The sequence below is a fragment of the Tenrec ecaudatus genome, chromosome 2 (assembly GCF_050624435.1).
Source record: "Tenrec ecaudatus isolate mTenEca1 chromosome 2, mTenEca1.hap1, whole genome shotgun sequence".
Taxonomy (NCBI): Eukaryota; Metazoa; Chordata; class Mammalia; order Afrosoricida; family Tenrecidae; genus Tenrec; species Tenrec ecaudatus.
The window spans coordinates 196,882,604-196,897,830 of NC_134531.1; the positions used below are offsets into that span (position 1 = coordinate 196,882,604).

Here is a 15,227-nt window from a genome sequence, read left to right on the forward strand (position 1 = left end):
GCTGCTGACAGATCAATGAAAAAAAGGAACTCTTTGGATTTGAAGTTTGAACTCCAGTGTTCTTTGTCAGAAGCTGTAAAATTGTGGAAGCATGAAGAAAACGCCTCTCACCCCTGATAAACAATAAATTATTATTATTTTCATATCTTACACCATCAATTGTCTTTCTTTACCAATGTTTTGTTGTTCATCCCATTGGGGGTGGGGTTATACATTGATCATTGTAGAGGGTTCCCCATTACTCCGCCTCATCCTCCCCAGCTTGCCCTCATCCTCATAGTATTGCTACTCCAATTACTGTTCCTGAGGGATTATTCTGTCCTGTATTATGTGTGCCAAGAGCTCTTATTTGTCCCATTTTAAGGTACAATTTGTAAGGTAAAACTATGGTCATGAAAGCGAGGGTGGGAGGAAGCATTAAATAACTAGAGGAATGTTGTGTGCTTTGTTAGTGCTATACTATACCCTGGCTGACTCGTCCCTTCCTTGTGACCCTTCTGTGATGGGAATGACCCATTGTCTAGAGATGGGCTTTGGGTCTCCCCTCTGACTCCCATCATTTGCATCAATATATTTGTTTGTTTTGGGTCCTCTGATGCCTGTTACCTGATCATGTTGACACTTCATGATTACACAGGCTGGTGTGCTTTTTCTATGTGGGCTTTTTGCTTCTTTGTTAGATAGTCACTTGTTCATCTTTACACCTTTAAGACCCCAGACCCTATATTGTTTAATAGTTGAGCACCATCAGCTTTCTTCACCACATTTGCCTATGCATTAATTTTTATTTCAGCTATTGCTTTGGGAAGGTGAGCATCACAGAATGCCAGGTTATTAGAACAAAATGTTCTTGTGATGAGGGAGTTCTTGGTAGAGACCCAATGCCCAACAGCTACCTTAATACTTAATATTTATCTAGAGAGACATTATAGTGCATGACTCACACCAGGGAAATGAATTTTTAAGTTTATTAATGTTATGCTGTAAGAATCACTAATTGTATGTCAAAATTCATGTAAATTTAATATTATAGATGGTTTTACAATATTTACTGCATAGTGAAACTCATGGACTTTTGAGTAAACATGAGAAATTATGTCTCTCCCTCATATAATAATCTCTGATGTAATATATAACTATCTATGACCCCTACCTGATAATGTAAGTGTAAATGGCCATGGTGAAATATTTAGTGCTCATATTATTTCTTACATTGTGTCAATGTGGGCTCACTTGGATCTCTAACAGTTTAGCTTCAAAAAATATGATATATGTATATATATACATATATATATATATATATATATATAGCAGGTTTAACCTACGTCCAACATACTTCCTTGACTGAGTTTTGGTACAAGCAAGAAAGCCTCCTTTGACTTTCAGGGATTTTTGGTATCTGCCTCTGGACTCTGCATTTGAATGGATACTTACTGACTTCTGGTTCTTGGGGTTTAAGTTGCTGTCTATCACCTGAGATGATGTCACCAGATTCTGCAGCCTGTGGATTAGCCGAATCCTCAAGACAGACACCTAAATTTTGTATTTAGGACCTAGGAGCACCCATAATCATGTAAATCATTTATTTAAAATTTTGTGAGTTTTATGAGATGTTGTTGCAAATTTCAGGACCCAGAAATGTGAGGAAATATACTAAGGTATACACTCCCAAACTTACTTGACATTCTGTCCCCTTTCATTATTCCAATTATGAGGAATTTGCCAATGCAGAGTCAGGCAGCAGTTGAAAACAAGCTGCCATTTTGAGTGAGAAAGATGGAACTTTCTGCTTTCATAATGTGTTACACTTCCAGACACCCACAAGGGAATTTCAACACTGTCCTACAGGGTCACTATGGATCGAAAGTGACTTGATGGCACTGAAAGAAAAGAGAGACCTGTGAATAGAAGGGGAACGTTGTCACATACTCAAAACCCAATAAATAGCTGCAGGGCATTGTCATATACAGTGGCGAAACTTAAGTCTCTCATGTCAACAGGAACTTAAATACTGATTGAGGAAGAGCTGCCTTCTCAAATTCCAGTTGACCATAATGACATGGATGGGGAGTAAAGCCTTCAGGACATTTATTGCTGGTCGGACATAATTCAAAATAAGAAGGAATGGAACCAACCATCTATTAATATTTGGAACTTGGAATGTATTAGGCGTGAATTGAGCAAAATTATAAGTCATAAAAAGTGCAACAAAGCACATAAACTTTGATATTCTAGACATTAGTGAACTAAAATAGGTTGGTATTAGCAACTTTGAATGAGAAAATAATAAACATATTCAAGAGGAATGGCATCACATTCATAGTAAAAATAAAGACATTTCAAGATCTACCTGAAGTGCAGTGCTTTCTGTGATAGCTGCCTATCTGCATATAAGGAAATCCAATCAATACAACTATTTTTAAAATTTATGAACCACTAAAACTAGTAATGCAGAAATTTGGGGATTTGTAGAGGCTGAGTGGGGGTTCCAAAGCTCAGTGAACTAAGATCTGAATCTTACCCCACCATTTGCACCCGAAGTGAATCCCTGAGGACCTGGGATTGCCACAGGAATTAGGCAGACCCCAGCTGCCCACACTGCTGTGAATTGCCATGCCCTGGCTGGCTGCAACATCCTAAAACTCAGCCACCCAGCAGAGGCTCATTTAGCAGCCATTTAATACCCCAAACGGCCTGGAGGAACCCTCCTCCCATTGGTGCCAATTGGTGGAGCCCTCCTCCAATACCAGCACTTTCCTTTCTACCTTTTCCCTGCCTGGCATCCCTCTGCTTTCTAACTGATGTGACTAGGCCCTGTTTCTCACCTAACTGCCTGTCCACACTGTGTTTAGCTGGGAGAATAGGACCCCAGCCCCCGGAAATCTGTATTCCCATGCCTGCTCTAGCACATCCCTTCAAACCAGGACTTGCACAGCTGGAAACAGCTGCTATGGAGGCCTTAGGGTTGCTGGCGTGCAACAGAGGCTGACCTCAGTCTGACGACGGAGGGGGGCCATCCAATTCCAACTGTCCTCCAAACAACAGATTCCTGACAGGCGTGGGTGAAAGTGAACCCCAAAGGGACAAGGGTGAAACACAAACCTTCAAGGTAGTTAGCTACAAGCAGCCTGCAAAAACATTAATATGAACCCCACAAAGAGAGAGTATAGGGCTCCCTGACTCGCAGGAAAATGGCACTGGGTTCCTCCAAAATGACATGTAAACAAGCTGACTGAAAAGCCTCAACAAGAAAACAGGAGAAATAAAATGCAATGTCAGAGGATGACCTGAACCTAACCACTGTCATAGAAGAGGAAGATGTTGATCTGCCACAGAAAGAAATCTTCAGAATGCTGCTTAGAGTCAGACAGGATATGAAGGAAACAATCCAGAAAAAGGATGGAATGATAGGAGATAAAGGCTACTCACCAAAGGGAAATACAAGAGCTAAGGGACAAGATAACAAAAGCCAGGAGAAAATTCAAAGACTTCACCAAGAGACATGAGGAGGGAGAGAATCACAACAGTGACATGGAGGATAACTAGTTAGACTTCAACAAATTATTAGAATAATTGGACTACCAGAACAAGACATAACAAAGAAGTCAATGGCCAAAACAGTGAGGGAATTCTTAAAGGAAACCTTCCCCAGCTTAACGAATGAAAACCATGCAAACATTCAGGAAGCCAAAAGAAATCTAGCTAGACTAAACCCCAAAAGAAGTCCCCAAAGCATGTAATAGTTAAAATCCACAACTTTGAGGAAAAGGAGAAGATCATGAGGCTCTAGGGATAAAAAGCAGTCACTTATAAAGGGACCCAAATAATATACTCAGACTTATCAGTGAACACTGTGAAGAAGAGGAGTGAGTAGAGTAAAATATTCTGAAAATTGAAGGAAAATAACACAAACCCAAGAATACTCTATCGAGGCTAATTACCAATTAAGGTAAATGGAGAAGTCAGAATCTTCCCAGACAGGTTACACTCAAAGAAGATGTTAAATGAAACCCAGCCCTACAAAAGATCCTTGTGGATCCAGTATGGGCAGAAAAACAACACTCACTGACCACAAACAAGAAAACACCACCACAAAAAAAAAACAAAACTCCACCCAGAGGTCAACAAAGAGAAAACAGCACTCAAAATAGCATTGGCTCAATGGTGGAAATTAGGCAATAAAGTACCACACAGACACAGGTGCACAATGCACTGACAAGAAATGGAAGTAAGAAAGCACCCCAAATACAAAAGGTACAAGAGGACTTCACCGAGTCCACAGATGGATGTAATAAAATTTTTTGTGTAATCATCTTTTTAATTTATGATGTCACCAGTTTTTTTCTTATTTATAATATTTGCTTTTCCTCTTTATTTTCCTTTATTAGGTTTGCCTCTTGTATAACAATTTCTAAAAATAATTTTGAAGAACCAACTTCTTGTCCTATTTTTCTATATTAAAATTTTTTCAATTCACTGATTTCTATTATTTATTATTTTTTCAAGTATCTATTTTGTTCTTGTTCTAATAGTTATAGATGCTGTGTTAAAGTGTTTAATTCTTCCTTCCTTTCTGATGTGTGCACTTATTGTTATAAAAAACTTTTTCAGTACTGATTTTACTGTGTCCTACATATTTTATTGTCTGTAATTTAGTTCTCACATTTTAAAGGAATTTTTACATTGTACTCTTTTATATCTTTAATTACCCAGTGGTTTTTTACGTAAAATGTTGTCCTATGATATTGCTTTCTATTATTTATTTCTAATTTTATAACATTGTAATCTGAAAAGACGGTTTGCAGTATCTTTATTGATTTTATTGTACTGATACTTGCTTTGTGGCCTAACATGTGATCTATTCTGGAGTATGCCATATGTGCCCAGAAAAAAATGTATATTGTATTGTTGCTAGGTGAAATGTTCTGGACATGTCTAGGAGAGCAAATTGATTCATTATACTATTTAATTATTTTATCTTTGTTGGTTTTATTTCTATTTAATCTATCTTGGCTCAAAAGTGATGTAGTAAAACTCCTAATATTATTGTATTACAGTCTATTTATCTCTACAATTCTATTACTTTGATTCACATATTTTGAAGGACTCTCACTAGGTGCATAGATGTTTGTTATGGATATATGTTCTTGTTTATTTGTGGTTTTCATCATTATATTATGGCTTTATACTTTGATTTCTATTTTGTCAGGAATAAATGTTGCTACACTAGCTCTATATGACCATCATTAGCTTGATATAGGTATATATAAATGTAGATGATATAGATATTCCATCCTTTGGTTTTTATTCTTATTTTAAATAGTTTATTGGTTCATAATCAATTCAATACACTAATTTACAATTCAGTCATATCTAGAAGAATTGTACAATCATTACCACAATCAATTTAGGACCCTTAATTCTTTATTGTCCTTCTTGTTATTAGCTCATTTCTCCCAAAACTCCCTTGCCAGACCCCAAAGAAACCATTAATCTAATAATTGTCTCTATAGATTTATTCATGCTAGAGTTCATGTCTTGAAAAAAAACCCCAAAGAAACAAAAAAGTTAACAGTAATAAAAAAATTAAAAATATAAAAACCCTAATTAAAAAGGAGGCACATGAGAAGAAAGGAATGATTCTGTACAAGTGAATAATTCAGGTACAGTGCAATGGAGGTAGCCTACATTGCACCGATATCGCTCTCCCAACACAGATTTTAAAAATTGTTACCACAGGCTAATAAAAGACATTATTATTGGAAGATTGTTATGCTCAGGGGGATGATTGATAAGACTCTATACCATAAATTAACAAGGAAGTTTTGAAAGGGAGCCAAGGCGGATTAAAAACAAAGAAGCACACATAGATCCAGGAACAGGTATTGGGCTTTCAATAAATCCTAGCTCCAATTTAAAGAGCAATCAATCAATTCTTACATCATGGCCCTCCTTAATCCCCACCCTCCACCCCCCAGGAAGAGAACACAGAAAATATGGGTGCTATAGCAAAATGCGATGACAAAATGAGAAGGTGCTCTGCTATTAGATAAAATTGTGTCTGAGGTCTTAAAAACTTGTTTCCAAACAAGCAGCCATCTAAGTGAGATGTCAACTAAGTCCACATGAAAGAAGCACACCAATATCAGTCACCAAAGGTTGTAAATCATGTACTCTGATTTCGAAGTAGAGAATAGAATATGAGGTTAAATTGTGAGAATCTAGTTTGCAGAAGTATGTAGATGACAGTGGGAGACCAAGATACATTTGTGGGACCTACATAGGAAATAGGCATCCAGTGAGTTCCCTCAATCCTTAATAGAGGGATCGGAGGAAGGTGGTTAGTTACCAAATTGAGTGCATTGGAGAGATGACTATATAACATCAAAATGATGACCCTCATTTGAATGGTTAAAACCTTGTCAGTTGATCCTACTTCTGATGCATGCTGGACCTGATCTGGTTTTCAACTTTTTCTGTATTTTTAGTTTGTGCACAATTGGGTTTATCTCAGATGTATGCTATCGGGGGTCACCGTCTTGAATTTTGTTTTCTGTTTTTCAATTTATGAGACCCAGGACTGATGAACCTATAGGGAAAGAAAGTAGAATAAAGTTTTTTTTTGGTGGGGGCAAGGTGGGTGCATATAGTGGATGGGGAGCTAATGTTAAGGATTTCAGAAAGGAAAAAGATATTTTGAAACTATGGCAGCAATTGTACACTACTGCCTAATTGAACCATAAAATGGTATGCTATTTTTATTAACTCCCAATAAAATAGTTTTGGTGAAAATAAATAAATAAATTATTAAAAAATAGAAAAACTTTAAAATGTGTCATATGATAAGATGTTAAATTTTAAGCTAGCTGAATCTGCCATACTCCACGATGCACTCTGCATCACAGCGATGGTGTTCACATCCCTGGTCTGTGTTCAAAGGAGATTCACTAGAGACTTAATCTATGTGTATTTCACCTTCATTTATTTTATAAAACTGATACAACTTTTAAATGGTCAACAAAGGGATCAAATAAGATACCACTTTTTAACCTAATTGTACCTATTGTAATTTCCTCTCTAATATTCCTGTCTGGTTACAAGGACTATGAATATCAAATCCTTCTGGTATGGTCTCTAAAGCATGTTTTGTGGCTCAAAAAATGAGGATCTAAAGTCCCAGTATTCTATAACCCATGGACGGTGTCACCAAGGCTGGATAGAAACTGGGTCAAATATGTAAAATTAGGAACTTTATACCAGGCATTTTCTCCCCATGGGTTACTATAAGCACAGTTAAACATCAACATTGAGCAGTCATCCCGGTTCTAATGACACCAAATTTCACCTGCAGTTTCTCACCATCTCTGCTACACCCTGGCTTTTCAGCTTTCCTCACTTCTTTCTGATTTCTCACCTGAATTACCATTTATATCCATAGTTTCACCAGCAGTCTCTTCTCATCAATCTAACTGCTTCTACATTGCAGGTGTCTTTTGGAGCAGCAACCCCACTTCTAGTTCCAATTCTGTCTTATGTATCTTGTGCCGTTAGACCAGAAGAAACACAAGTATTTAGCAAAAAGCATTTACCAATGAGGTTTTAACAAACAAATTTATTTTCTCATTATTCAAGAAGCTAGAAGTAAAGTCATAGAGCCAGATGGAGGGGAAGATTCATAGTTTAGATTGAAGGTCCTTGTTTTCTTCCTGCATTGATAGGGCGTACATTTATTGGAGGCCTCTTTCTACCTTACCATTGATTTCCTCTGGAAGATAGGAGGTCTTCAGCGCAGGTACCTGGGTACAAAACTACCCCTGCTCTGGGCTCTTTCTTCTTAGTAGCATGTCCCCCTCTCTCCGCTCCCTTCTGTCTCCTTTTACCTCTTGTAAGAAAAAGCTGTTGCAATCCACACTCATGGGAACTCCCTATAAACTTACTTCAGATCATAAGTGAGACAAGATTGGAACCCACCCTTCACCTTATTTTTAAAATATTGATTGGTTTATCACAATAGATGATATCTGTGCTAGTCCATATTTTTAGAGCTTCATTCAGAACTGCCAGCCACTGAGGATAGTCACTCAAATTGACTCAGAATTTGTGAGGGGCCACATTCAATCTATGACAAACATCTTTGATCAATGTTCAGTAATGCCAACCAGGCACCATCCAGTTCTTCTGATCTGATAGCAACATAGGTAGTTATTTCTGGAGGTAAGCAGACACACATTTCCTTTGCCCCGGTTGTTGGCATAGTGGGCTATGTGTTGGACTGCTGTAAGACTATGTAGAGACTGAGTCTTATAATACCAATTGAATTGGTTCATGATGCTATGAACTGCAGAAGACATCTTATATACAAAAGGGATAGTCCAAGTTAGGGCACCGGGGTCTCTGCAGGATAGACACTCCAGAGCGTTGTGCTTTATTCGAGGCAAGCTTTAATACCTGTTCGGCAGGTAGCCTGAAACTTGTGGCAGGATTACACAATGAGACATTTCAATATGCTTTGATGGCTTACAAAGAAACATTAACATATCAACCAGGTTATTCACAGACTGGAGGGACAATGATGTTGGGAACATAAGTTTCCAGACTGCCGTCTTCTGAAACCTTAATCAGTGAACAGGAGGCATGTCTGTTTATTTTACGCAGAGTGACAGGCCAGTCATTGCTTCATCCGCTCCCATAGCTGAGCCATAAACCTTCTCCCACAGGCCGTGAACCAAGGAAGGTGCTGGTCTTGTCCCCTTTTCCTGAGGAGCAAACAACTTTACACTTATAAAGCTGCTAACTGAAAGGTCAGCAATTCAAATCCACCAGCAGTTCTGTGGCCGGAAGATGAGGCTTTCTGTTCCTGTAAAGACTCACATGCTCAGAAATTCACAGGGTAGTCCTACTGTGTTCCTTTGTCCTTTAGGGTCTCTATGAATCAATGGCAGGGAGTTTGATTCTGGGCTTTGATTTCATTTTAATTGATGCCTAGTGCTAAACCACGGATGGCCACTTGCTAGTTTTCCTGACTAGAAACTATTCTCTTCACTAGGAAGTAGTGCAGAAGCACTGACAAACAATCTTGGATTAATTGTTTGGGTGTCTGTCTGAGGATTTAATTAGTAAATATTTATTTTTCGCTTCTTTTCTCCTTCTGCTTCTGGTTTATTGCTTTTTATTGAGTATTTCTTCCTGTCTGGGTGAGTTTATTTCATACCAAATGTTTCTTAGGTGTTTATTGTTCTTGGGAAAATTGAAGGTGTCCCTGGAGCTCAATTCATATGGACTTGAACTAAGATGATTGGCTCAGTCTTAAGGCAGAGCATCAGTATCAGATTGTGGGCATTTTTTTTGCAGGGTTTATCTTCTCAGAAAACCACAGGCACATTTCCACCTGGCCCTGTAGGGTTGCCATGAGGTAGAATTAACTCAATGGCTGTGATGTCTTTTTTTTTCTTCAAAAAATTTCTTTATGAATCTTCACAGAGAAGATAAAAAGATTAACTCCTAGGTATTCTGTATTTGTGTTGAAGGATATTGTATGAGGGTATTATTAGCTCCTGGGTAGACCTGAAAATCTTAAAAAAAAAATCTAGTGATGGAGTTGGGACCCAATGGAGATGTCTGAGGGGCCTGCCCCAATCCCAATTATATGGACAGCTTCCCCTCCCCCCATATGAATTTATTTCAGAGGACAGCACTGAAGCTGCAGCTCAGGGAGATGGATATGTCTGATCAGAGAACACAGGAGCAATTGAAAGGAGAGTAAGAGAGAGTGGAGCACATCTTGGCCCACCAAGACTTGATGATAATATTCCCGCTCAGAGCAGCCAATCCACAGAGAGGATCAGATGGCCGGCCCCAGTATGAGACACAACATCCCTCACTGACCCATAGCCCTATAGGGGACAGCACTGGAGACACAGTGTGGGAATTGTGCCTGATCTGATCCGACCACACAGAGGCAAAACACTATGGGCGTGCAACTGTGCAGCAAGGGGGACAGAGCAACAGAGTCCCCATCAAATACCAAAAATTGACTTTGGGGTCAGGACTTGGCACCCCATCAGACACAACCAGAAAATAGTCCTAAAGGCCAACAAACAGTCCTTGAACTAACTACAAACTTTTCTTTTGTTATTGTTGCTGTTGTGTTGTTTTCCTTTTGTCATTGGCTTTTTGTCGTTGTATTCTTTTGTTGCTTGGTTTTGCTCTGTCTTGTTTTTGTGCATGTTATTATCTCTGCAGGTCTGTCTAAATAAGATAGGTTGGATGAACCATCTGGAGGAGAAAACAACGGGACCGACAGTTCTGGCGGGACATGGGAGAGGGGGAGGTGGGGGGAAAGGAAGTGGAGTTAACAAACCCAGGGACAAGGGAACAAGTGATCCAAATCGGTGGTGAGGAGGGTGTAGGAGGCCTGGTAGGGTTCGATCAAGGGTCATGGGACTGAAAGGAATTACTGAAACCCAAATGAAGGCTGAACATGATAGTGGGGCAAGAGGAAAGTAAAAGGAAATAGAGGAAAGAACTAGGAGGCAAAGGACATTTATAGTGGTCTAAATAAAGGCCTTGTACATATGTGTGTGTGTGTGTGTGTGTGTGTGTATAAATTGATTTAGGTGCACATATTCATAGGTTTAGTATTAAGGTAGCAGATGGACATTGGGCCTCCACTCAATTACTCCCTCAATGCAAGAATACTTTGTTCTATTAAACTGGCATTCCATGATGCTCACCTTCCTGACACAATGCTCACCTTCCTGATACAATCGCTGAAGACAAATGGGTGCATAATCAAATGTGATAAAGAAAGCTGATGGTCCCCGGCTATCAAAATATATTATATCCGGGGTCTTAAAGGCTTGAAAATAAACAAGCGTCCATCTATTTGTGAAGCAACAGAGCCCACATGGAAGAAGCACACCAGCCTGTGTGATTACGAGGTTCCAAAGGGATCAATTATGTGGTATCAAAGACCAAAAATCATATGAGGGGGAATGTAGAGTAGGGACCCAAAGCCCATCTGTAGGCAAATGACATCCTCTTCCTGAAGGGTCATGTGGAGGAGCTGAGCCAGTCAGGGTGCAGTGCAGTAATGATGAAACATAGAACTTTCCTCTAGTTCCTAAATACTCCCTACAACCCCACCCCACCCCACGATCATGGTCCCCATTGTACCTTAAAATTTTGGTTAGACCAGAGGATTTACATTGGTACAGATAGGAACTGGAAACACAGGGAATACAAGGCAGATGATCCCTTCAGGACCAGTTATGAGAGGGGCGATACTGGGAGAGTGAAGGGAGGGTGGTGTCAAAAGGAGAAACTGTTTATAGGGATCTACATATAACCTCCCCCCTGGAGGATGGACAATAGAAGAGTGGGGGAAAGGGAGATGTCGGACAGTGTAAAATATCACAAAATAATAATTTATAAATTATCAAAGGTTCATGAGCGAGGTGGGAGCAGAAAGGGAGGGGGAAATGAGCTGATGCCAGGGGCTTATATGGAGAGAAAATATTTTGAGAATGATGATGGTAATGAATGTCCAAATCTGCTTTATGCAACTGATGTATGCATGTATTGTGTTGAGTTGTATAAGCCCCCAATAAAATGCTGTAAAAGTTCTACAGTTTTGTCACCATATCTTTCACATGTTATATAATTCAATAGTTCAGTAGTATTATGAGAGCTCTACAAAGATCTCTACAGTCAACTTTAGGACACTTGCTTCTTTCTTGTTCTCATTAACATTAATAATCCTTACATTGTTAGCCCCACATTTCAGGCCTGCCTTCAAACAGAGCGGTAGATTTTGATTCTTAAAGTCCTCTGGAAATGTGTACGTAAACTGCCTCTTCCATTCGTGGTTAACTTATCAAACAAATGCCTAATTATTGGCTTACCAAGCATTCTTTGATCAGTAGTTTCTTTTCTAGCCAACATTTCTTGATATGATGAGTCATTCTATTATATTTTTGTCTTTTCATATCAGTTATGGGGTTTATGATGCTAGTCACTTAAAATAATTAATGAGTGAAAGATATGAACATACCTCTTTCTTAATTATTTTGCACTAATTATCAATTAAGAACATTTTTGGAGCGGTACTAATAAATTCTGAAAACTTTAGTGTAACCGATACAATTGTATTAAGAAATGATAAATTCATAGTGAGTAAAAAGGTAAATACTTAGATCAGTAAGTTAAAAGTTTATGAAATTTTTATTCTATATATGGTTGTGACTATTTCATTTCTCTTGCCCAATATTACTCTCTCAACATATACTTAGCATACACAAACACATACATTTCTATATTTACTTCAAGTTTATGCTTTTATACACAAATATAACATTGATCAGAAGGATACATTCCAGAAATTAAGAGCCCTGTGGGTTATGGGTAAGGCTGTTAATTTCCAGGTTAGCCATTCAAACTTCCTAGTTGATCCACTGGAGAAAGATGAGCAATCTTCTCCTTTAAAGACTTCCACTCTTGTGAACCACACATAGCACTGTTTTGAGACAGAATTGACTTGATGGAAGTAGGTTTTTGGTTGTGTAATGGTTATTCCTCTTAGCTGTTAACACAAAGTATGGGAGTAGTAACCCATTGTTCACTATGTTGGAAAAGATACCTGGCATTTGGCTTCTGTAGAGACTGGAGCCTAAGAAATCTTATGGGGCAATTATGCTCTGTCCTCTATGATTCCTGTGACTCATTATTGACTTGACAGCAACAACAACAACAAGTGCTGGAGTTTAGAAGTGATGAATCTGCATGGGTCATAGTAGGTTATATTTCGTGTTACATATTATCTTAATATGATATGTTATATATTATAGTTATATAATATTCATCCCTAAATGAATGCCTATTTGAGTAGTTTAGAAATTTGATAATGATAAAATGTTACACAATAATACATAGAGATGGAATTCTTGAGGATGAGTTTTCTAGTTCTGACATTTGCTAGCAAAATCTCTGTATGATACCACATTCACATAATATAAATTGTTTTCCAATTTGGGGGCTAATAATTTTCAGCATCTTAAAGAATTGTTGATCTAATTCAATTATTTTATCAACCCTGTTGTAAAAATAAGGATAAAATGCATTGTCAAAACTCTAATGTCTGTCCTTTATGTGGGAACCTATTCCCAGTACTTTCCTTACAGCTCTCACCACTTCCTTGTTCCTTAGACTGTAGATGATGGGGTTTAACATAGGCGTGAGAATGTTGTAGAACAAGGACACAGCCTGGCTTTGCTTTTCTGAGTACATGGCTGGAGATACCATGAGAACAATAATGCCTGAACCGAAAAAGAAACTTACCACTGTGAGGTGGGAGGAGCAGGTAGTCAGGGCTTTTTTCTTCCCCTTCTGAGATTTCATACGAAAGACACTCAAGAATATGAGGCTGTAGGAGGCCAGAATGAGACCAAAGGGAATGAGGAAGAACACTATTCCCATGATGAATAATATCATTTCATACACAGCAGTGTCCTCACAGGAGAGCTTCAGGATAGCTAGGAGTTCACAGAAGAAGTGGTGAATCTCTCTGGAGTCACAGACTGGTAAATGCATAATATATGCTGTGTGGACTAACGCATTTAGAAATCCCACTGTCCAGGCAGAAATAGCCATGTGCAGGCAGACTCGGGGGGTCATAATGACTGAGTACCTCAGTGGTTTGCAGACAGCAACATAGCGATCATAGGACATCAGAGTCAAGAGGATACATTCAGAACCTGTTATGTTTATGTACAACAGCATCTGCACCCCACAGGCTATCTGTGAGATAGTTTTCCTGTCCACCCAGTAGTCAGTGACCATCCTAGGAACAGTGGTGGAGATGAGAACTAAATCCATGGCAGAAAGCTGGCTGAGAAGTAAGTACATGGGAGTGTGGAGTCGAGAATCCACCCAAATTAGTAAGAACAGGATGGTGTTTCCAAGGAGGGAAATAACGTAGCTAAAGAAAATGATGTAGATTAAAAAGCTGGTATTTCCCATATCAGGAAATAATCCAAGGAAAATGAAGTCTATGGTTGATGTGTCATTTCCTTTTATCATGCTGATGTTAGAGTTGCAGTAGTTAGGGAGAATCCAGTTAGTGTGTGAGGGATGTACATTTCTCATTGCATATTGTTCTTAGGCCAGTTGGCAAATACCCATTGTATTTCTATATCTGAAACCCAATTATAATACATTAATTTATGTGTACTACTTTAAGATTTAAATAGGATAATATATTAAAAGTATCAAAGATCAAATCAGTTCAAACTTTCAAGCTCATTGTGCTCAACAAACTCACTAATTTTGAAAGTTGAAAAAACTACTTAATCTATATGAGTCTCAGTTCTGTCATCTTTAAAATTATAGTGATAATAATGTTCACCCCCATTGCTGTTAACACAACACAGTATGTTGAATCATCTCCCCCTTTTCTTCCCCCAAATTTCTTTATCATAATAATAAATGTACGATGATTTTACTTACGTTCAATTTAGTTTCTATGCTGTTTTTCAGTCTCCTAAAGTCCATCTTGCATGCTTTCTTTTATATATTAGATGCTCAATCAATAGTTGCTAAACATGTCGCTGCCAAATCCCTGTCTTCATTTGGATACATTTAATTAATAATTATTTTAGACAAATTTAACTTATGTCATTAATCCAGTAGCAAGATAAAATTATCTATTAACTAAATTGCATTCAATGGACATAGTCCATAGGAAATTGTCACATTTGACCTATTTGTGCCATAATAATTTTCACTGCTGACAGACAACTACACCTTTCAAAGTTCATTCTACACAGTATTTATATTCTAGAATATACAAAATAATTTGATTACTTACTGCAATGCTATTTCAAAATGAAGTAAATTTTGAATCAATGAAATCTAGGTTTCCAAAGATAATGATTTAAATAGTCTGATAATTACAGAAACACATTACCAGGTAAAAGCATGTTTTTCATGGCCAGTTTCTTTCTGGCTTTATCTTCTCACTTGTGCACAGGATAACATATGAAAGGTTAACTTGCTTGGGTAGAAGATAGGATATTTTAATCCTTATTCAGCTGAATAGTGAAGATTAAATATTAATTTATGAGAAGGTCAGTAATGTGATAACCAACACACAGATTCCCAAGGTCCAAGTGATTGGTGGTCTGTCTTATGGGAATATGGTCCCTTGACTTTAATTAATTTGAATTTCAGAA

The 15,227-nt window shown here is 38.1% G+C and overlaps 1 protein-coding gene across 1 annotated transcript; it reads right to left on the bottom strand.

Moving 5' to 3' along the window:
- Positions 1 to 13,128: 13,128 nt before the first annotated feature.
- Positions 13,129 to 14,076, bottom strand: LOC142440290 (olfactory receptor 2M5-like). Its single transcript, XM_075542768.1, has one exon. It carries the CDS (start codon positions 14,074 to 14,076, stop codon positions 13,129 to 13,131), a length of 948 nt encoding a protein of 315 aa, XP_075398883.1.
- Positions 14,077 to 15,227: the final 1,151 nt, after the last annotated feature.

What these genes read in the sequence shown, in the direction of transcription:
- LOC142440290 (XM_075542768.1), bottom strand. Translation starts at nt 14,076, where the DNA reads ATGATAAAAGGAAATGACACATCAACCATAGACTTCATTTTCCTTGGA.